Source organism: Osmerus eperlanus, chromosome 3 (assembly GCF_963692335.1).
Source record: "Osmerus eperlanus chromosome 3, fOsmEpe2.1, whole genome shotgun sequence".
Classification (NCBI taxonomy): Eukaryota; Metazoa; Chordata; class Actinopteri; order Osmeriformes; family Osmeridae; genus Osmerus; species Osmerus eperlanus.
Genome location: NC_085020.1, coordinates 6,551,205 through 6,574,395, shown reverse-complemented (window position 1 = coordinate 6,574,395; position 23,191 = coordinate 6,551,205). Strand labels below are relative to the sequence as shown.

Below are 23,191 nucleotides of genomic sequence, written 5' to 3'. Positions count from 1 at the left end.
ATTACTAGTACTAGGAGGGTCAGATGGCTGAGCGGTTAGGGAATCGGGTTATTAATCAGAAGGTTGCCGGTTCGATTCTGTCAAGGGAAAAATGACGTTGTGTCCTTGGGCAAGGCACTTCACCCTACTTGCCTCGGGGAAATGTCTCTGTACTTACTGTAAGTAGCTCTGGATAAGAGCATCTGCTAAATGACTAAATGTAAATGTAATGTAAACGTAGTAACTCACAAAGGGCATGTATGGCTTACTACAAAAACAATTGCTTAAAATCAAAACGTTACAAAAAAACCCAAATTGAATTCAACTTCTTTTAAAATACCTTTTTTTTTATTTGGAGAATTTACTACGTTGTACAAAATTGCTACTGGTTTACTACACATCCTTCAAAAGTATTGATCAATACATACATGATACAAATCAGTGGTCTGCCATCTACAGCGGTGCTGCCATCTACAGTACTTTTAAATACACAGGATGAATAAGGGTGCTCTTACAAAAAAGAGGAATAAATTAAGCCTTTGAGAGCTAACGCAAAATTGCACTTACTTGTGTTACGTACGTACTTGCATGTGTTATGGTTAGACTAGGAAAACCTCATTTTAGATAGGTTGTTTGCAACAGTATCACTCACATTTGTCAGTCACTATCCCTATAATAATTTGTGATGCAGATACACAGTATACTTTGAGATAATGACAAACAATGTTCTTGCCAGGCAATTCAGTTTATATAATCCATACAGTGAGTAAAAAAAAGAAAGAATACTGAAATTGTGTGGGTTATTTAATGTATACAAAGATGTAAAGACTTGAATAATTGCAGAGACGTGACCAAAAAGCAGACTGTGTGAAATTCAAATTCTCTCCATCTTAGGCAGTTAATCAGCAGTATTTTTTTTCAGAACAATTTCCATTGAGAACATCTAGCATTCTGTTCTCTTCACATCTGCCATAACTGCATCTTCCCTGCCAAGTCATTTCTAGAAGAAGCAGCAAGAATTAAACTAATTAAATGATATCTAAACCATACCTCAAAATGAGATGGTAAAATGTAAATCACAAAACCGTGTGACGAGTTCTGAATGTGACAGATATAAGTGAGTTAGTTTGAGACAAAACAAAGGAAGTGCCTGTCAGTTTACATGACTAAAGGCAAAACAGGGTTGTGACCTTTCAGCCCTCATTGATTCTTTAACCTGGCTGACAGTGTGTAGACAACATATAAAGTGGGCTGCTCTCGGTGAGCCCCCTGGGTACATAGCACGATGAAGAACAACAGCTCAGGCCTACAAACAAATGTCAAGTAGTGGTTTATCCTTGGATAGTGTCGCATTGTAGATTTCAGCATTGTCTATCAGATTGATTACACATTCATCTAGATAAGGCGGGGAGAAACCAGTGTTTTCATACGTGAATACACTATACATACATGTTAGACTATGACATGTTCATAGGGTCAACTCGTGCTTCCATGCTACATTTTGCCCTTATCATCCTTATAATCTGAGCCATAATGTTCTTCATAATACAGCATAGGGTCAGATGATAATCTAAAATTGAATGCTGGTGTTTGATACTTGGTGATGCTGGTGCTCGACTCAGTAAAAGCAAAATAAAAAATAAAAAGAATATTGGATTTAAATCAACAGGACAAAATAAAAAACAGACTAATATGTCAGAAAACAGTAGTAATAATCAATCCGACATGAGTCCAGTTCCAGCGCTCCAGAGTTAATCCAGTGGTTTGCTGCATAACAGAGACAGAGCTCTTGGATCCAGTGGGTTCAGACAGGCAGGCTGACAGGCCAGACTTGGACCCCCGTCTGTGTGAGTGGACATGTACCTGTCTAGTTAGCGGAGGGGAGGGGGGGGGTGTACAGCCGTCAGCCAGAGGTCTCAGTGTCTGCATGGACCAGGCAGGGTCCTCGTCCAGGCTGGTCCCACACGGTCTCCCCCTCTTCTTTATGACAGGTGTGCGTCACCGTGTTTCAAACTACGCTTGCAAAAAGTACCAGTGACGCTTAATCAGGGAGGTAAAAACAACAAATAACTCAAATGAACCCCCCAAAAATAAAATGTGACGAAAAATATTTTATCCAGTGTAGGAATGTAGTAAGTGGAGGATGTCCAATCTGGTCAGCTGGTCGTGGAGCTCCAGAGAAGGCTGGTGACCGGAGGGGCTTGAGGCTGCCCAGGACCCTTCTCAGAGCTCAGTGGTCAGCAGACCCTTGGGCTTGTGTCCGTCCTCCGTAGACGCCTGCTGGCCCACAACGCTGCAGGAGGAGGGAGGGACACACACACACACACGATCAGATCCCACACACGCTCACATCTTACCGTATCCTAACCAGTCGGAGCCCTTCGAACACAACCCTAATTATTTGCCTTTCGTAACTGTTTTCAACCGAGTTCAGTCTGTCAAGTTCTATATCAGCATCTACGGCAAGAGAGTGGCTTCTGGATTCAGGGATCAAAGCAGTCGAAAGCAGGAGCTTCAGAATGAGGCAGAGATAGGGGGGGGGGGGGGGGGGAGACTGGAGGCGGGCTGAGGGTTTACCTGGTCGCGATCACATTGTGTGTCTGACAGAGTTGAGGGGGGCCGGCCAGAGCCCCTCCATCGGGCTGCAGAGGAGCTGTGACCTTGGCGGGGGGGTCAAGGTCGAGGAGGCCGTTAGTAAAGACACCGGCGGGCTGCGTTAAGAGTAGGGGACAAGGAGGGTGCGGTCAGTCTCTACTAGCCTGCTGCTACGTGATAGGAGGCGGAGGGGCTACACTGGAGGGGTTCTGCAGGGGGGAAGAAACCCCGGTGCCTCATACATGACACTACAAGACACAGAAGGAGAGAGACCCTACAACTTGTCATCCATCGTTTCATTTGCTCGACCCAACAGAAAACAGCGGTGAAGCGCAGGCTACCGGAGACACGAGGTGTTCCCCCGGAGCCCTAGAGGATGAACACACAGACAGACGGCACGGCACAGGAGAGGGAACACTCACTGCCGCCGTGGGAACGATCCAGCGAGGTGTCGTGATCACAGGCTTGGGCTGGACCGGGGGGAGCTGCAACACAAAACGCCGCAACAGGTTTAACTCTGAGACGCCCTTCCTCAAGGCTCACGTTCCCCTGCTTGTACAGGCAGATTGGGGATCTGCTCTAGAGACTTACTACTGGGGTCGGGTCTGTGAAGTCTATCAGGTTTTCAGTCAGAGGGACACTGGCCTGCTCCTGGTCCTCAGCTTTAGCCTGCACAGCCAGATTACAAACACAGAAATGGAGAGCGGGAATGCAAATGTCAGCCTTAGCAGCGATGCCACTATCGCAGTGCAAGCAGAAAAGGGACATAGGACCGTATTGATTACCTTAGCAACTAGGCCATCGTTAGTAGTCTCAGAAGGAATTATGGGTAGGGACGGCATCAGATCCTCCGCCAACATTTCTTCACTGAGGATCGAAACATCACATTTAATGCATGTAAAATATATATATATATATATATACACACACACACACACAATAATTCAGTTTAAGGAATGGTGTGCTGCATAGGCTCTCGTTTCTTTACGTCAGTGGAGTCTTAAACTCTAATGTAGACAAATATTCTTGAGTTTATGGCTTCTTGATCCCGCTGACAACCAAGGTAAGCTGTAGAGTCACAAGACTGAACCTGAACATACAGAACAAACATGTATCTAGGCAGATCTAGAGCCAGCATGTGACAGCTCAAAACATTTCCAGTTCTCCACCAGGTGGCAGCAGAGAGCTACGTGAAAACAATGTCTTTGTCTTTGCGGGAAAACCTGTGCCATGCATGACCTCCCCACATGAATACAGTTGAAACCTAAAGTGGAGCTTATAGAACAGGACCAGCCTCCAGTCCCTGCATGGCCTGCTCCTGCTCCCTAGTATCCCGGGGAGTCAGGTGGCTGAGCGGTTAGGGAATCGGGCTAGTAATCTGAAGGTTGCCAGTTCGATTCCCGGCCGTGAAAAATTACATTGTGTCCTTGGGCAAGGCACTTCACCCTACTTGCCTCGGGGGAATGTCCCTGTACTTACTGTAAGTCGCTCTGGATAAGAGCGTCTGATAAATGACTAAATGTAAATGTAGTATCCTGGCCCACGGAGAGAGGAAGAGACAGGTGGCCCCTTTAATCTGGGCGTGCCCCAGTTTCTACCTCCCTCCTTCCCTCCCTTCCTCTCTCTCTCTCTCTCATGCCTCCTCTCGTCTTGTTCACCTGAGCTGGCACTGTTTAATTGCAACCTGATTTCTGAGGGACCGAGCTACGGTTTGCGTTTACTGTTCTGTATCTTTTCGACCCAAGTGTGTGGTTGAGGGGAGATTAGGGCGAAGGCATCTAGGGCCGTCCCATTAGTCCACGACCTCGTTCTCAGACACACTCCTCCCAGGAGGATTAGAGATCTGTAGGCACCGTCACAGATCCCCCCCCCCCCCTCCCCCCCTCAACATAATCCACAGACACACACGCAAGCACAGACACACACACCACCCCCCACCCCCCATTACCTAGGTCCGGCAGAGATGAGAGTAGGTTTGAGGAGGTCCCATGACTCCTGCCGTTCAGCTCGTCCACTCAGAGAGAGAGAGGAGTTGCTGCCCATGCGTCCGCTACGCACCTTCAACCTGGAGACAGGAGAGCAGCAGGAGGCATGTTGGCAGGCCAGCACTCCGCCCACAACACAGCACAGCAAACGGCTCCACTTTGTCATTCAGGGACTCTAAGGAGCTAGACTGAAGCCGGACTCAAAGCACATTCCTGCCCCACTATGATAAAAACCATTTCAAGTCTGGTTGGTTATGAGGAACTTTGGTTGGATCCCTAACCTTCACACAGAGGAAGGGCAATTAGTAGAACCCTGGAATATTCCCTCTTAGCTAAGCCAAGTAGAACATACAGTAGAACTAATTGGGTTTTTCCCTGAATCTCACCAGTCTCTGATTCAGTGGGTGATGTCATAAGAATTATTCAAAGCCCCTTGATGAATATTCAAGTGGATAATCAACTTTGGAAGGAGGGTTGTGATAGGCCGGGAGTGCTGAATGCAAGATGACTAAGAGCCTTGGAGAGAGAAAAGAGACCCGACAACCTTGCTGGTTATCCTAAGGACGTGTGTTCATTTGTCAGGAGCCTAACATGACTCTACAACTGTGCACTTACGAGCACTTTTCAGGGGGTTCCCTGGTGGATGATTGTTTTGAACTGCATCCTTCAGGGAATCAGTGTGTGTGTGTGACGTCTCACCTGGCAGCAGCCTCCTGCATGTTGCAGTTCTTGTCCCCCATCACGACGTGCTCCTCCACGGCGCCCTGCACAGGGAGAGGAACGTTCAGCGGGTCAGCAGCAGACACAGGGATGTGGAGCACCATGTGACCCCGGCCGGCGGGCCGTGCTGTACCTTGAGAGCGGCCTCCGCCTGGGCCTTGAGGATGTTGCTTTTCAGGTCCTCCGGGGGGCGCAGTGGAGCAAGCTGCGGGCTGGTGCCCACACTGTTCAGACACTTCTCTGTCAGCTTCACCACATCCTCCTGGGCGCACGTGCAGATGGAGAAAACAAACGGGCGGGAGAGTTAGGCGCTACATCATCCATCACCCACAGAGGAAACGTGGTCCTTCCCAGTAGCCTCTCCCCCTCCCCTCCCTGTAGAAGGATCAGCAGCGTGGCCTGGCAGAGATGGGGGGGGGGGATAAGCAGCAGACTGGAGTCTCTCCTCTCTGGGACTCCCACGGAGGGGGGAGCCTCGCGCAAGGAATGTTCTTGGGAGAAGCCAAGCCTCTACTAGTCCCCTCACACACTTGACAGCATCTCATAGCTCGCTAGAACCAAGTCGTTCCATCCCTGCCCGCACACAGTCTCACTTCCTCCAGCCCCAGTCCTCTCTCTCTCCCCCCTATCGCCCCCCACTCCCCTGACCCCGCCCAGAGGAGGGCTGCTTCGGACCTGGTTGTTCATGTTCATGTTGATGTTTGTCCTGGTGGGTCCTGGGCCCTGGCCCGCCTCCAGCTCCAGCTGCTTCAGACGGGCCGCTGCTTCTGTGGGGAACACAGTCAACCAATCACGCGAACCCAGGGGGAAGCTCTCTGGGAACGTTTAACGATGAAATCGTTTGATTTGTGTCACATTTCTTTACGAAACACTTTGTAGTTAGGCGTTTCCCTAAAAGGCTAAAGGCTAAGTGTGTGTGTGTGTGTGTTGACAGAAGCAGCCACTTCAGAAACATCACCAGTGAGAGAGAGGCTGTCGTCTGCAGCCACACTGGAGGCGGAGGGAGCTGCACTGGGACCCGCCTCCTCTGGCAGGCCTGATGTCGCTATGGGAACAGGTGTCCGGATGACATCATCGATGCAGGTCTCCAACAGATCGGCCACAAGGGGCACACTGGATTCAGAAAGGAGAAGGGAAGACGAAGGGGGAGGGAGATAAGCGGGGGAGATACTGAGACCAGAGCGAGGAAGTGAGGTGAGCGTGAGACAATAGGCCACTGATTCACACGGTGGGGACCGGAACTTACCAGAATGTCCATATCATCGATGAGACAGGCTAACGCATGTAAGCCTGCTGTGTTAGAATGACATTGGTGGCTTTTATCTTTAATCTGAAAGCAATTTTCAACCATCTCTCTGGCTAGCTGTCTCTCTGTCTGGCAGGATGTCTCTCTGCCTGACTGGCTGTCTCTCTGCCTGACTGGCTGGGTCTCTGCCTGACTGGCTGTCTCTCTCCCTGACTGGCTGTCTCTCTGCCTGACTGGCTGTCTCTCTCCCTGACTGGCTGTCTCTCTGCCTGAGTGACTTGTCTCCCTGACTGTCTGTCTCTCTGCCTGACTGTCTGTCTCTCTGCCTGACTGTCTGTCTCTCTGCCTGACTGTCTGTCTCTCTGCCTGACTGTCTGTCTCTCTGCCTGACTAGCTGTCTCTCTGCCTGACTAGCTGTCTCTCTGCCTGACTAGCTGTCTCTCTGCCTGACTAGCTGTCTCTCTGCCTGACTAGCTGTCTCTCTGCCTGACTAGCTGTCTCTCTGCCTGACTAGCTGTCTCTCTGCCTGACTAGCTGTCTCTCTGCCTGGCTGGCTGTCTCTCTGCCTGGCTGGCTGTCTCTCTGCCTGGCTGGCTGTCTCTCTGCCTGGCTGGCTGTCTCTCTGCCTGGCTGGCTGTCTCTCTGCCTGGCTGGCTGTCTCCCTGCCTGGCTGGCTGTTACAGCAGGGTCACACAGCAGCAGCAGCAGCCTGAAGTCATGGTGAAAGAGGAGATGAGTTAACACATGCTGCCTGTGGGCAGACACATCTGACACTCCCGTCACAAAGAACATAAGCCATGTAAAATAAGCCCTGGTCTAGTCCTCACACCCTGAGGTCGGAGGGCACGGAGAGACAACAATGGAGATTACACACACGCACACAACTACTCATTAACGCACGCAGAGTACATGCCCTTAACACTCGCAGTACACCCTCCCCCAGCCCTCCCCCACCAAGACACACACATGCACACCCTCCTCCTCTGAACTTTGGGAGGGAAAGGGTGAAGGGGTGGAGGAGGTGGAGGAGGAGGAGGGAGTCACATTCCATACGTGACTGCCGTGAGATTAGACCAGGGTCTGAAAGAGGCTCCGACACAACTGGTTTCAGTTTTCACAGGAAATGTCCCAGAGGTGAAGAAGATGCTTGTGGAGGCAACAACTACTCCCCAGGGGACCCCTGTGTGAAGTATGGAGAAACATACACACACACGCACACACGCCATGCCTACTGTAGAAATGTGCACATGCTGTGTGAAAAGTTAGGGTTTTTCTTTATTGCTTTCCTTTAGCTGGGTCTGAACATAAGAATGTAAACAGGAGGCTAATAAAAGCAGTAACATTAGTAGAGCTGTGCTGTAGTGTCAATCAAGAAATAACATGGATAAACATTGCAATTCAATTATTAAAGTAAGCTCTTTTGATCTCCGTCGATACAGGTCAGCCTGGATATAATGTGCATATCCACACAAGAAAATCTATCCAAATAGATACTTACTGAAAATAATCACAAAAAACGTGGTTCAATACAATCATTAAATAAAGTACATTCAAAACGACAGATGCGATTTGAAATAATAATAATAGTAGACAGTAACACTGGTGAGCTTAGAGGTGATGTGAGAGGATAACTAACAGCCAGTCCAGGGATTAAGAGGGGCCTTCCTCCACTAATATATCTGAGGAGCGGGACTTCAGGATTCCATCCTCCTCCTGGCTCCAGTCAACAGGCTGCTTATTGTCCTGGCGCCCCAAACACAGATACCATCTCTGGGCAGTTTCACTGAGGAGGAGGGGGGTGGGTGGGGGTGGCTCTGGGCAGTTTCACTATGGGTGAAGCAGCGTGGGGGGGTGGGGCAGAGGGGTGCTGCCGTGGTGGGGAGGCAGCAGCGCGGTCTGTCTCTCCCCGTGTAACAGTGTCCAGCCTGGGTGAGGTGGGAGATAGAGGGGGGGGGGGGGGGGTCCTGCTGAGTCCGACCCAGGGTGAAAGTAACAGTGGGAGGGCTGAGGAAGTGTGGATGAGAGGGAGAGGGGATGGGTGGAGAAGGAGGGAGAGAGAGAGAGAGAGTAGGGTGGGGCGTTAACAGATAGGAGGAATGCAGAGCAACGGAGGGAGCCAAAGAGAGGGAGGGCCAGGGAGCAGATAACGACGCCAGAAACAGACGGTGAAAAGGGAAGGAAACAGAAAGAGAAGACAGAAAAAGAAGGCCAAGGAAGAAGTGAAGGAGGGTTGCGCTAGCACGTGTCACGGTAGCCCTGCCAGACCGGTGGGGGGAAAAGGAGAGGGCTTAAAAAGCAGTAAAAAGGAGGGGGGAAGAGGGGTGTTGGGCGCCACCTACACTCGTGCACCGTCTGTGTGCATGCATACGACAAATTTGTATCAGCATAGTTGAACTTGAGATCTAGTACTGCGTTTCTATGGCTGGTAAGATCCGGGTCCAGGATGACGCAACAGGGGGCTGACTACCAGGGCCCTATTAAGGAGCCGTGCACCTCAAAATCCGGCTTCACCCACAGCTCATCCATCATGCTAGCTGGGCCACATTCCTCTCCTCTCGGTGCACCCAGGCCCTCGTCTCCACAGCCCGGGGGGGAGCGTCATCTGGCCGCGAGCTGGATCCGCTCATCAGTGGAGGGCTTAGCCGGCTAAAGCTTTGCCATCAGAAGGAGTCTTAGCGGCGTGGGCCAGATCGTAAAAGAACGCTTGTCCGCGGCTAAGAAGGGGTTCTGAATCTCTGGAGCCTACCCTGGTGGTGTCTTTAGCTTTAAAACCTCGGATTTTATAGCTGACAAATTACATCGGTTTTGGAGATACTGCTGTAGTAAGACTTGGCTTATCTGAGGCAGCTCTGAGGGCTGTGGAGTTCTGCAACTAGTGGGTCAGTCAGAAGAAGTCTTTCCTGTCTATGTTCTGTATGAGGAGGGAAAATGTTCCTCTTGGCAGGGGAGTGAGATGATTGGTGTTGAGGGGAGTGAGATGATTGGCGTTGAGGGGAGTGAGATGGTTGGCGTTGAGGGGAGGCGAGTAGAGGATGTAGATCAATGCAAGAGGTCACAGGGGATTGGGAAAAGGCCAAAAGATCACCACAGTATCTACAAAAGCTGAGATGCTCTTGAATCAACGCATCGCTCAAATCATTTCACCACTTCCTACGCTGATTGGGTAGGCAGTCGAAGGAGAAGCAATGCACAAAGAGCCACCGTAGAAGGAGATTTCCCCACAGGCATGAGAGCTGGTACCTCGACCAGAATCAGGCCCATCTAATAGGCTTGGTTGATTGGTTTAAGCGCAAACTATGAGAGGCGAGTGGCGAAGGGTACATACCTTGCCTCAACACAAGGCCAGTTTGGTTTCAGTACATCATCATACTAGAACAAAAGGAAGAGTTTCAAAACGGCAGGTGAGTTCTATAAGGAAAACATTTAAACTCTTCTAATTACACACAGGAAGGGCAGACACACACACACACACACACGCACACGCACACAAACACCCACACAGCTCAGAGGCAACCACTGTTTATTTTTAATATGTGAAGAAGTCAAAGGGAGACCCCCTTCAAGGCCAAGTAATCCTAAAGGGATAGAGGGATGAAGGAGAGAAGGAGGGATAGAAAGAGAGAAGAGAGAGTTTGTTGTTGCCAACCCAGCAGAGGCCTGGCTGAAGGTACCAGCAGCAGCACCCCCAGTGACCAAGCAGACGCTGACAAACACACCATCACACTCTGGTTGGAGATGAAGCCCAAACCCTTCACATGTTTGTTATTCGAACGGGCATGCGCACACACATACACACACTTAACACCCACCACCAGACAACCACCTTCCTAGGCTTTTTCCCAGTTAAGCCAAACACAACTACATGCATACACTGCCACCCCCCCCTGCCCCACAAACACCATCCCAAGCCAGCCAGGCAACTGGAAATAGTTTTCACCCTGGCCCAGAAAGAGCGAGGACTGAGTCCCTAGCCCTGGCCAGGCCTGGTACAGTAGACCCCAGCACAGTAGCCGGTCCCATGTCCAGCCCCCGCTGGGCCACTGACAGCAGGAAGGGCCAGATTAGGCAGCTTAACACTCTTATGGCATTAGGGAGCGGCTCACCTCCTCTTCTCTGATTGGCTGCCGCCAGGGCTCCTGGGGAGGGTTTCGATTTCCACGGGGCCGCAGGCGGAGGGGGGGGCCGTGTTGACCACGGGCATGGCCGACCAGGCGCCTCGGGTGAAAGGTGGGGGCTGGGAACCACATGACACACGTAGGAAATAAACACCTTCTCCTCAAGTGAATATTGGAGTAAACCTGAGCACACTTTGGATGTACATACGACCCCATGCAGCCTCCCCTACCTTAGTGTCTTTACCAGCACTGACTCCATTGTTGTGTGTATTCGTAGAGGAGAAAGATCTGGCAAGTGAGGGAGAGAGAAAGAGAGGAGGGTGGTCAATCATGTTGCAATGTGTGTGTGTGTGTGTGTTCCACATTCAAGAGAAAGGGAGTGTACGGTAGGTCATCCAAGTCCAGTACAGGCTGAACTGGGAGTGTCAAAGTGTGAAGATAACCAGATTCATCCTCTCCCAGCCCAGCCCAGCACACATACAAAACCAGCCAGACGGCAGCCTGACAGCGACACGCATCTACAGACGCGTGTGCTCGGAAGTCTGTGTGCAAACGAATCCAATTGTGTGTGTGTTTTTGTTGTGTGCCGTGTGAGTCATGTTTATCTCGCTCCCATGAGTCAGGTCTTCCACTCTCCTCCAGTGACAGAGGAGAGATTCAAAACACAGCTTGAGGAAGAGATTATTCCACCAGTGGGCTTTTCTAGTGCAACTAGACACTAAACACCTCAATACTCACTCTGGGGGTTTGTTGTGGCCTGTGAGAGGAAACAGAAGACAGAACATGGAAATCATCAGTGGGCTTGTCTCGTCAGCGCCATCACACAGTACAACTCAGATTCATAACTAATATATAACATGAGAAACATGTGGACTGGCTCCGAAATGGATATTGATCGGATGATCCACTATGCTTCCCTGTGTGTGTGTGTGTGTGTGCGTGTGCGTGCGTATCCACTCACCCCTGTTCTGCATGGTTCTTCTGGAGTACCGGCGACTGGGTCTCCTCTCGAAGGAGGCCGACCGTCGGGCCTTGCTAGCCTTGGTGGTCTGGTACTCCGTCTTCCCACTGGAGCAGAGAGGACAGTCAGCCAGCCAGTCAGTCAAACGTCCCCATGTACACCCAGCATGCGTCGGCCCCGTAATGGGATTGGGGACGGTACCTGTAGCGGAAGCGGGACCCCATGCGGATGAACCCGGAGCGCGCCGAGCCCTTCTGGACGGGGCCGCGCAGCCGGAAGAAGGCGTGGTGCTCCACGGCACACTTCCACAGGTGCTTGCAGGCCTTGGGGTGGTCCATGCGGAACACAAACGTGTGCTCCTGCTCCTTCCCCTACGAGGAGGCGCAGGACCGAGAGAGACAGAGAGACAGAGACAGGAGGATAGAGACCAAGAGGAGGAGAGGCACACGAGAGATAGGGAGAGATAGAAATTGAGAGAAGAGACAGAGAAAACGACAAATAAGTGTTGGATTGATTCTAGTAAGTATCCACTGCTGCAACGTGGAACCAGAAAGAAGACAAATACAGTGAATGGAGTCAGGCCTTGAAAGTGGGGAGCAGACGGTACATGATTTGATGTGGACTGGGCTTGTTTACGTTCATACATTTCTGTATTGCGGGGGGTGAAAAACACAAAAAAGGATTATTCCAGTGAAATATGTCCCTGGTTTTCCAGCAGTCCTTGGAGGCTGTGGGTGAACACACAGAGCCACACGCACACACACGCACCCAGATGGTGGGCGCCATGCAGTTCCCAGTCACTCATTAACCTCGTGTTCCAGAAGGAGTCTGGATAAGGCCAGTGAGTGAACAACCTTGTGTTGAACTGCCCTGTAGTGTCCAGGAATGTTCTGCTAAAAGGCAGTTCTCTACAGATCCCCGTCTCTTGACCTGCTGCAGGCCACTCGCACCAGGCTGGCTCCGTCAAGACTGACACACACACACACACACACACACAACTGGCTTCTCCTTTCTCCCGACAAGGGATTAGAACGCAACTGAAATACTCTGCAACATTAAACCAGTCATCCAGTCACCAGCATCCAGGCACACACGCACACACTGCCTAATGTATTGAGGTGTGAGTGTGTCAGAGTCAGTGCCAGGGCCTTGTTAGCCAGGGCGCTATTTGCACATTAGCAGCTGGACAGCTTTACGGGGTGCTGAGAACCGTGGATGCCTCGCATGCCGGGGGGAGGGAGAGACTAAAGCTGCTCCTGTAACTCTGACTGGAGCCTGGCCAGTCAGTCAGCCAGACCACCAGCCAGTCAGTCAGCCAGTCCACCAGCCAGTCAGCCCGCCAGCCAGTCAGTCAGCCAGTCCACCAGCCAGCCAGTCCACCAGCCAGTCAGTCAGTCCCCCAGCCAGTCAGTCAGCCAGCCAGTCCACCAGCCAGTCAGCCAGTCCTCCATTCAGTCAGTCAGCCAGCCAGTCAGTCAGCCAGCCAGCCAGCCAGCCAGCCCACCAGCCAGTCAGTCAGCCAGCCAGCCAGTCAGTCAGTCCACCAGCCAGTCAGTCCACCAGCCAGTCAGTCATTCAGTCAGTCAGTCAGTCCGCCAGTCAGCATCACACATACAGCCTTCACCTGAAAAGGCTGCCCAGGGCCTCCTGGACAGACACAAACACAGATGAGAGATCTACACGTACACACACTCTCTCTCTGTCTTTAACTCTCTCCCTCTCCTGCTGCTAATGAGCTCACACACCGTACTGGGGAAGGCAGATGAGAGCAGTTGGCTGCTGCAGGTGGAACTAAATACATTCCAGAGGCCCCGCTACCTACCTACCTCACACACACACACACACACACACACAGTTATAAAACCAGCTTAGTGGAGCCTGCAGCGATGCTTTGCAATAAGGCTGTTTCATTTTCATTTCAATACAAAGCCTTGGTATTACCAGTGCAACAGTGAAAGTATGCGAGGTTGACAGGCACCGCGCAGACGCTATCTCGCTGTAGAAGGACAAAACAAGTCGAGACTGAGAACAAACTCTTCGTCCCCGTGTCTACCATCAGAACAGAAACATGGGGACAGAAGCACGGTGTTCTGAGGTAACATTACGACAGCATTGACGCAAGCCAACATGATGTCACATGCCGTTCATGATGAGAGACTGGGGAAACTGCAGAGAATTTGAACAGGGAATTTGATCAGAAATCCACCAGAGGCCCCCTGTCACAACAGTGGCTCCACAGAGAAACCGTAGGGTGCAGACAGACATGCAAGAGTGATGACTGGATGCACATGGAAACAGGAATCTAAGCTTCTGCAGGATTTGAGCAGAGACAGATGAGATCCAGGCTCCCAGTCCACATGATCGCTCCTCCCTCTACAGCAGTGCTCTTCAACCCTGCTAATCGGGGCCCACTGTACTGGATGGTTTACATCAGGGATGGAAATTAGCACCCGCCACCAGCCAAATGCGGGTGATTTTGTGTTGTGGCGGGTAAATTTGCTTCACCTACCGGCCACCGTGGCGGGTAAATAAAATTATTACACGGCTGTTCTTAATGCTGTAGAATGCCCCATTCACTTGAATGGGGCTTCCCAACGTTCTGCGGTCAATTATTTTTCGATAACAGACCGTTGCTATGTATAACTGGGAGCCTCGGATTCACGTCTTTCGTAGCACTCCGCAAGTAGTCCGATAACTTTTCAACTCCAGTGTACTCCGTTGCTTAGCGACGTCAGCTGATTTGAAGCCGAAAGAATGTTCAACGTCTATGAAGTTCAACGTCTTTGGCGAACTATTTCTCTGCTGATCAACACTATGAATGGTAACATATAAATTGTAATAAGACACACTGTGTTAAGTTTTTTTTGGGCAAGTAGCCGTGTAATAAGCTGGATAATGTATAGAACGCCGTTGTCATTATCGGGAAAATAAGCCCCTTCAGAGCGAAGCTACTGTTCGCCCTGTCGTGTAAGAAGAACGCTCAGGAAAGCACCTCTGAAACTTCAGAATCTGATTCTGATGAGCAGGAGTAAACTGTACTGGAAGTGGGGAGGATGGGTGGAGGAATGTTTGTTGTTTAATCTGCCCTACTCATTTAATGAAATGTATATCAGTTTGTGGTTTGTGTATGTATAAAAGAGAAAGTGTCAGTGTTTCATTGAGACTGAGCTTAAATAAACTGCTTAAGTATTGTAGATCTTGTAGTATTAATTTTCACATGCAGTTACACATTGTCGGTTAAAAACAAGAAAGTGGCTGGTAAAAACATTGAGTGGCCGGTAGATTTTGAAATCCACCAGCCACAGTGGCCGGTAGATTTTGAAATCCACCAGCCACAGTGGCCGGTAGATTTTGAAATCCACCAGCCACAGTGGCCGGTAGATTTTGAAATCCACCAGCCACAGTGGCCGGTAGATTTTGAAATCCACCAGCCACAGTGGCCGGTGGACAAAAAATGTAATTTCCATCCCTGGTTTACATGTTTCCCTCTTCCAACATACCCCATTCAAATGAATGAATGGGTCATTATCAGGCTTCTGCAAAGCTTGATGACAACCCATTCATTTGAATCAGGGGTGTTGGAACAGGGAAACATCGAAAACACTGCAAGGCGGTGGGCCCTGAGGACCAGGGTTGAAGAACATGGATCTAAAGGGATTGAGACTGGCACACACAGACACATGTGAATGTGTCTGTGTGTGTGTGTGTGCATCGGGGGTTGATTAATTACCTCTTCTGCTTCCTGTACCTGTTCATCATCCTCTACCACCACCAAGGTCAGCTTGCTTTTCTTAAAGTCCAAACGAGTGATCTTAGGCCTGGGACACACACACACACACACAGACACAAAAATACATAATGCATGTACCCTCAATGAGCACGTTTTGTGGTACCATAACAGCCTTGGTGTTAGTATGTCAGCTGACAGGAGGTTTGGAGAGCAGCTGTTGAGGTCTCACCAGAAGAAGAGTCCGATCTTGGTCTCTCCCTCAAACACCAGCACTCCAGTGGGGGTTAGGCCTAGGCTGTACTCATTACCATCTCGTGCCTGGGGAATGGGGCAGGACACACACACACACACACACACACACACACACACACACACACACACACACAGTGTGTCAGCTGACACTTACCATCACCACTGACAGAAATGAAACAGCAGTGGAGAATACACCATTAGCCTGTGTGTGTGTGTGTGTGTGTTTGTGTGTGTGTTGCTCACCTTAACCATGTGCATGTCCACTCCATACATCTCCAGCCACTTTGCTTTGTTCAGGTAGTTGATCTCTGCCTGCGCCGGCATCTGACCTCTGTTATGGACAGAGAGGAAACGTCAGGGACAGACAGAGGATATCTCCCGTGGCGCGAGGATACTATATCCTCCACAGGCGGGGACAGGAGTGATTCCTCAGCAAATCTTAACCCCCCCCCCCCCCCCACTCTGCACAGACCCCAACCAGCTAGGAGGAGTAATGACTGATGGTGAACCGTCAACCTGGAGGAAGTTATTACAGCATGTAGCCGCAGCATGTGTTCTGAGTTTAGAGGGGAGCAGATTTATCACTCTGTGTGTCTGTGTTTTAGAGTCAAGTTCAGGGTAACCTCTCTGGACAGCACTTGGATATACTGTATTAGTCCTTTTTTACGACTGAGGAATGTCGTAAACTGAGGGCTGCCCGCCTGTACTCCTGGTGTGCTGGCTAGCTACTGTCCTGCCTGTCATCATCATCATCATCATCACTTTCTACGGTGTTGAGCCGTAGAGACTTTACATTAGTTCAGATCTGATAGTGATACAGATTGACGTTGTCCATGTCCACTGGTTAGGCCGTCTCATATCCTGGGCGTTTTACTGGCTGATGGAGAGCTCGTCCTGGGGGGTTTCCACCATGTGTACCTGCATTCCTTCCAGGAGTTGAAGATGGCCAGCTCCATGGATTCCGTCTGCTCTGGCGTGAAGCGGAACTCTGACACCAGGTCTAGAGCGTGCTCTGTGGGGTCACAGTCTCCCAGCTCAGCTGAAACACAGAGCAGGAATACTACACATTAACCCCCAGGGCTCATCACCAAATCCTTCCATTCAACCTGCAGATAACCCTGTCTGGCTGCAGGCGAGATAACGAGAGCTGTATGTCATCAGAGAGAGGGGGATGGAGAGAGAGGAGGAGATGGAGTGAGAAAGAGAGAGATTAGGGATGCCGTTCGACCATGAGTGGAAAATAGGTTACAGGGGTCAGGTGGGTGGGGTGGGGTCAGATGATGGTAGAGGTGACATAGCAGATAAGGATGTCCCCTCCTGGTCGAATAATTAAAATTCCATCCAGGGATTAGTCACACCTACATTTTGGATTTGGAGAGATGTTCGAGCAAGAGAATTAGATGAAGAAAAGTAAACTGACAAGAGAGAAAAAGCGAGGGAGACCTAGGCAGGAATGGCAAGATTAGGGGGCCTTTGTAGAGGCCAGGGCTATAATGAGTTGGCATTTACCCTACAGAGAAGCTGGAAGAGCGAGAGAGAGAGAGCGAGAGAGAGAGCGAGAGCGAGAGTGAAAAGGGGGAGAAGGAGAGAGGGGAGGGAGTAGAGACAGTGTGGTGAGCCAGCTCCATTCAATACAACCCTGGAGTGTCCATTCACAGTCTGTCACTGGAACAAACCATGTCCATGACTAAGGGAGATTATGGTTTGTATAAAAAGGTGAATGCCAATAAATAAATAAAAAACTGGAGGAGAAAGTGTATACCCACAACCAAACATGTTAACTGACATGTAAAGCAAAGGATACACAAAGTCTTTTAAACGGTACATGATGACATACCTTGCAGTGAAAATCCAGCCAATTCCACGGCTGTATCAAAGGGACACTCTAACCTGAGTTAGACAGGAAAGGAGAGACAGTTATCCGTGTTGCTCTAACCAATTACTGTTCACGTTAGCAACCAGCGTAACGTGCTTTCAATATACCTTTTTGCCAACGACAGCATATTGTACAAGCCATCTGGTAGTCCGTGTAAATACAACCTCACCACTACATTGCAGGTTGGATGGAATCCCCCAGCCTAGGCATCCCATCCACTCTCTGTGTTATTGGATTGCTGTGCAACACAACACTAATCCCACTGCAGTGAAATTTGATACTAATAATGCACAATCTACTTACAACACATGTGAACAGCATCATTCCTACATCCATAAGTAATCCTGTAAGCTCCTTACTACCATTCACATCTGTGATGAGAACATAATAGATGGCAGGATATAAAGAATATGCTTTATAGAGGAGGTCATTATGCGTTCGACCTACAGACCTATTAGGTACAACACGGCAGGGACAGCAAACAGTGCGCGCGCACTGGAAGGAAGACACGGGGAGCACTGGCTACTTACTTGCCACTGAGAATGTCTTGCTTTAGCTGTAATACGAAGAGGTATCTGAAACGAGAGAGTGGGAAGCGGTTCAAACACGAGTCCTGGGCAGCACCAGAACCTGCCGCCCCGGCGGCGGGCCACGTCCAGGTGAGATCCCATCCGAACTCACCTGGTCAGCTCTTCGTGCAGGTTGTTGGGTTCTGACGAGTAGAACTTGACCCTCATGTGAAGGCAGTAGGGGGGTCCGACTGCGGGGCAGCGGGACACAAGCGACACACAGAATGAGGGTGGAGTGGTTACCACGTGTGCAGGTTATGGGATGTGTGCATGTCGTCATGGGGGCCGTGAGGGTACTTACTCTTCACTTGTTTTTTGATGCTTTTTGTTACGTCAAGCCAATGCTGCAAAGAGATGCATAAACATGCATTTATTTGATGTTAAAATACTGGATGATGGCTGTTAACAGGGAGACACATAGCAAATACCTTGTATTTCAGTAAGGGTCATTATGAAACGCAACTGGACAAATATAAAAGACACAGTCCAAAGTACCTACACAGGCCTTGAATACACAGTACCCGGTGTTTTCTATTGAGGGTTTTCAGCTGTAACTCTTGTCTGAAAGTACAGAGTATGTCAAGCATGAACAATAAAGAGGGACAGGCAGGGGAGGAGGAGAGGAGGGCTGGGTGTTTGGTTGAGTGTGTGTGTGTGTGTGTGTGTGTTTACTTGGAAGAAACGGAAGGTCTCTGCCACTCTCCTCTCTCCCCCACATTCCTCTTTGCAGCCCTCCCTCCCTCCTCCTTTTCCCTGTGCCCTTCACACCGTATCAGCTAGTCCTAGCTTGGATTTGGACAGACGTTTATCCGGAAAGAACTGGACTTGGAACATACAGTCCGACCATGACTACCACAAGCCTTGTGGCCAAACGCCACGGTCGGAAATCATCACTTGTTCATCACAGGCTTCTGTGACTCACAGTGTGTCGTCAAATGAAGGGTTAACTAGACAACAAGCCCACCTGACTCCCAGAGAGCGTGACGGCAGGGAAACTGAGTCAGTCGGTCACTAAAGCAGCTTTAGTCTTTTCTTACCGGTACTTGCGCTGAGTCCATGAAGCGCAGGCCAAAGTAGTCCTTCTCTACGATGTCCAGGTGGTACATAATCTGGTCAAACAGCTCCTCACCTTTCGCTTTTTTCTGATGAGGACAAACATTATTTGATTAAAAGAGGCCGCACTGCAAAAAAGATCTTAAACAGACGGCACAGCAGGCATCTGTAGAGAATACCGTTTATTCATTAAACGTATATCATTTGGGTGGTTAACATTTCGCCATGTTCTTACACAAGCAGGATGTGGACATTTTACATGATCACACATTGTACCAGTGAGTGAATCATAGACGACGGCAGGTTTGACTGGCTTTAAAACAGGCATGTTGCCATTTAAGTTCCCAGTCAGAGCTCCAGTCCTTCTGGGAACATGAGACTGATCCAGGCCTGACCCAGTGTTTCTGCTGTCTGACAGCCAGTACCAGTCTCTGCTCTGCTCTGCTCCCAGCCTAGAACAGTAGGCTGGACACACACACACACACACACACACTTTAACCAACTTCCAAAACAGCGCGAGGCACCGCTACAGGGTCGCCATGGTAACTTGGGAAAAGTGCACCAGCACAGCAGCGTTGACGGGAAAGGCCACATGACCCGGCCTACAGAACTGTGCAGAGCTGCATGGCTGTCTTAGGATAATGACCGATCCACACAGGCCACAGCCTATCAAAACACCCCCTCCCCAGTCAGACACAGCAATAACAAATGCTGTGGTTGGTCGGTAGCAGATCCCTCCCCTCTGGGGTCTTTTTGTGTTCAAGGTGACACAGCAAGAGATCAAAGCGACAAGAGAAAATGCCCTGTGCAGTAGACCTGGAGGGCATGTTTCAAGCCATCTGACTCCTGGGGGACTAAGAAAGTAACCAGCAGCTAGGTTACTGAATCCAATTTGCCAATATATATATATTGTTTAACTAAGTTTGTTTAACTAGGCGTGAACTTCCAAGAATGCTCAGAATAATTCTGTACCACTATTGACATTCTGAAGAAACCCGTTTTCCTCAGCTACTGTACATAAAACCCTGTGGCCCTCATAAATGAACACATCAATTAGCAATGTGGACACATGCTAGCACTTTCCACCTGGTAAAAGCTACACAACTGAGGATGTGTAGAGGGGGATCCGCAGAATTTACAATAAAGTTGAAGTTGAAAAGAGTTCTCTTAGGTCTTGGGATGGGAGAGTACATTTCCCGATCAGTAAGGAGAGGTATTTTAGCAGCTGGAGCTTTTGACCCTACCAGACACATTGCAGACCCTAACTTAGGCCAAGTGCTAGGCCCAGGCCCCCCTCCAGTGTTCGCCTCACCCGGACACTCAGGCAGGCCCCATGCTAGTTGGCATAGCTGACAAAGCGCCCCCGCGGCCTGGGAGAGGGGACACAAAGGGGCCATTGTGCGCTCCGGTGCACCCTGGGCCTCGCTGGCCTGCCTGCAGCATTGTTCACCAGAGGTTTCCAGCCTGCCGGCCCAACAGCCCAGGCCTGCCTTCTGAGGCACTGCTACATTCCTCAGACCCACTTCTCCACGCATGCAAGTCAGTCTCACCGAGGAGGGGGGGGGGGGGGGGGGGGGTCCAGTACACCTCCCTAATGTAAGTCTCAACCTATAAAGTTGAGTGGAGGGAGAGAGGGAGGGAGAAAAAGAGGAGAGGAAGGAGACAGATGTGTGTATAGCAGTACTGTGTCACAATAGAGGTGAGTTAGAGGGCTGTGTACTCAGCCTGCGAGGAGACATGTCTGCTGCTTTTGAGGGGTAACCCAAGGAAACCCCATTGGAGTAGACATACCAAACCCAGCATTTATTAACCATCCTGCCATGGGTCATAAAACACGCCCAGACACACACAGTTATTCAGAGTTGTCTTTAACACTCAAGGGTTGTTTTTCTTAACATCAAATCCCAAACTTTGTCGAGGCCCTTGTTTCTCTAGACCAGATTTTGGGGAGGAACTTGCTTTAACAGTGACAGGTTAAACAACCAAAGCAAGCCAGCTCTGCTCTCTTACACTCATCAAAGCCACCATGGGAAAACAAGGATCATATTGAGGTAAGCCTGCATCAATTAAGCCATGATCATACAGAATAAATAGTCTTTAGAATCACCTCTAAAGCAAGCCTGACACTTCTGAGTTAACTACCAAGAATCCATTACATTAATGAATCAACCGTACTATGTGAACTACTAACTTGCCCACAATAATTAAAGGATACTTCAGTCAGGTCAGAGACAGATAGAGGTTACAACTACCACAAGTGCTAGATTCATCCAGCATACGAGCTTAGAACAAACTTCCCAAATAGGCTTTTCTATAACAGCACCCTGAGGTTGTTTCATTCTCAAACAAAACATAACGCCTGAGTAGAAAAGCCATCAACTAGCTGAACTGGTCGTGCTGATGGGGATGCTAGGAATACGGGAATATGAGATTACCAGACAAGCAGGAATTTTACCGGTCTGACAGCTGGAATGTCTTGTAAATTATAAACCAGCAGAATCAAAGAAGGCATTATGAGGTGAATGTAACAGTATTCCTTTGTCGGCATTTCCAGATTTCTGCAAAGACAGATTCTGTCTCTTGTGGCAGTGCAGCCTGCAAGCCTTCAAAGTCATCCTCCATAGCTCCTACAGACCAACTAGTGATACTCTGGTGACTGTCTGGTCTATTTGGAAACTGAAAAGACAGAAATGTATAAGTAGGCCTACTATTAACTAGCAGGAAAAGGATGAACAGCTCTCTGGCTTTACTAAGATCAAAACAAAAATGGCATCAACATGGAAGTGTAAAGCAAGACATTCTCTAATCTATGATTCTTGGCTCCTCTCTGTTGACTTGGCTTCAGATGATACAACATGTGACCAATGCGTTCCAGAAGAAGGGATCATGGTATTACAGGTGATCAGGAGTACAAACACACACACACTAACACACGTTCAGTGTGTCAAATGACTCAAAGCCCCGTAAACTAAGACAGGAGTTGCCAGTTTCAAAATAGTCCTGCTCCTTTTAAATGCTCTATTAAACATAGAGACATGTACCACTGGTAGGACCTGTTGTCCATCCCAGAATATAAATCCTAGATCTACCACTTGCTCCAAATATCTAAGAATTTAGTCTCCTAGTCGGTCTTTTTTGGCTTTGTCTGACTCACCGGTAGATCCACACTGACATCTGTTCCGTCCAGTAGGGACACTCGGCAGGTGATGATGGACTTGGCGTCGCCTGCGGCAGGGATGTGTGTGGTGGCTCGCTGTGCCTCTCGAAGGCGAGATTTCTCCGCGTGCTTACGGATGGACCGCCGGCCCAGAGTCCGGCGGAGGAAACTCAGCATGGTGCAAGACTAGCGGGTGACCACTGGGGAGGACAGGGTTACAAGCCTACGTTATTGTCAGACAAATCACCAGTAAAATCTATTGTATTACATTCAAATATCCCTATGTTAGAAACGTTACTGTGCAGAGAACTGTTAAGATTTTGAGCTAACTAAAACTTACCCTGGCTATTATTAGTTATCTAACATATGGACTGAAAAATCTATTAACATGGCACAAGCTAGATACCCGAGTAACCTTATTAAAGCAGCCACAAATGTTCAATAATTAGCTGCCAGACTTGCCTAACGTTGTTACAAACAACGACGTAGGTAGTTGTTAGCTTAAGCTAGCTAGGCTAGCTTTTTGCTAGTCGTTGGTTAGCTAACTAGAAAGCTAGCAAGCTAAGAAACAATCCAAACTAGCCAGTTATGTACGCTTAAAATTAAGCCAATAAACTAACCGCTAACATTGAAAAGCAAAAGCTAGCCGCAACAAACTAGTGCAGCGGATAGAGTGCAAAACAGCAACAGGTTCTCCTGCTAAGTGTGTCAGGTCGAGCCTTGTGATGATGCTGTGGGAACAGATGAAAGAACTCCGACATACACTTGTTGTGTCTCCGAACAACGACAAACACTTGTAGCTAGCTAGATCCTGGTTATAAAATAATACTTACAAAGCACTTGCCGTATTCTAAAAGGAGAGAGGGTCCACTCGCATTGTCCACGGTCACGAAATAGCTTAATAAATCCACATGGTTAAAAAGTTTACTTCTTTCTACCCTCGACTACTAGTA

The 23,191-nt window shown here is 49.3% G+C and overlaps 1 protein-coding gene across 5 annotated transcripts; it reads right to left on the bottom strand.

Moving 5' to 3' along the window:
* Positions 1-305: 305 nt before the first annotated feature.
* Positions 306-23,188, bottom strand: epb41l5 (erythrocyte membrane protein band 4.1 like 5). Of its 5 annotated transcripts, none has more exons than XM_062456836.1 (26): positions 23,072-23,188; positions 22,236-22,438; positions 19,066-19,170; positions 18,330-18,372; positions 18,141-18,219; positions 17,990-18,034; positions 17,421-17,473; positions 16,502-16,622; positions 15,827-15,914; positions 15,561-15,649; positions 15,332-15,419; positions 11,803-11,972; positions 11,602-11,708; positions 11,379-11,397; positions 10,871-10,928; positions 10,629-10,759; positions 6,238-6,392; positions 5,955-6,046; positions 5,413-5,541; positions 5,259-5,323; positions 4,523-4,639; positions 3,360-3,441; positions 3,166-3,243; positions 2,997-3,059; positions 2,557-2,690; positions 306-2,272 (listed from the first exon to the last, which is right to left on the bottom strand). In XM_062456836.1, the coding sequence occupies exons 2-26, from the start codon at positions 22,413-22,415 to the stop codon at positions 2,203-2,205; spliced, it is 2,361 nt and encodes a 786-aa protein (XP_062312820.1). In that variant the 5' UTR covers positions 22,416-22,438; positions 23,072-23,188; the 3' UTR covers positions 306-2,202. The 5 variants fall into 5 exon arrangements, with proteins under 5 accessions (XP_062312820.1, XP_062312821.1, XP_062312823.1 ...); XM_062456837.1 differs by having other exon boundaries at positions 5,955-6,043; XM_062456839.1 differs by lacking the exon at positions 2,557-2,690.
* Between the last annotated feature and the right edge of the window lie 3 nt (positions 23,189-23,191).

Bases quoted from the DNA above. Each gene is read 5' to 3' on its own strand.
- epb41l5 (XM_062456836.1), bottom strand. From the start codon at position 22,415: ATGCTGAGTTTCCTCCGCCGGACTCTGGGCCGGCGGTCCATCCGTAAG. The intron at 15,420-15,560 runs GTGAGACCTCAA...TGTGTGTCCCAG, and splicing joins AAGATCGGACTCTTCTTCTG to GCCTAAGATCACTCGTTTGG. The intron at 5,324-5,412 runs GTACAGCACGGC...CTCCCTGTGCAG, and splicing joins AGGCGGAGGCCGCTCTCAAG to GGCGCCGTGGAGGAGCACGT.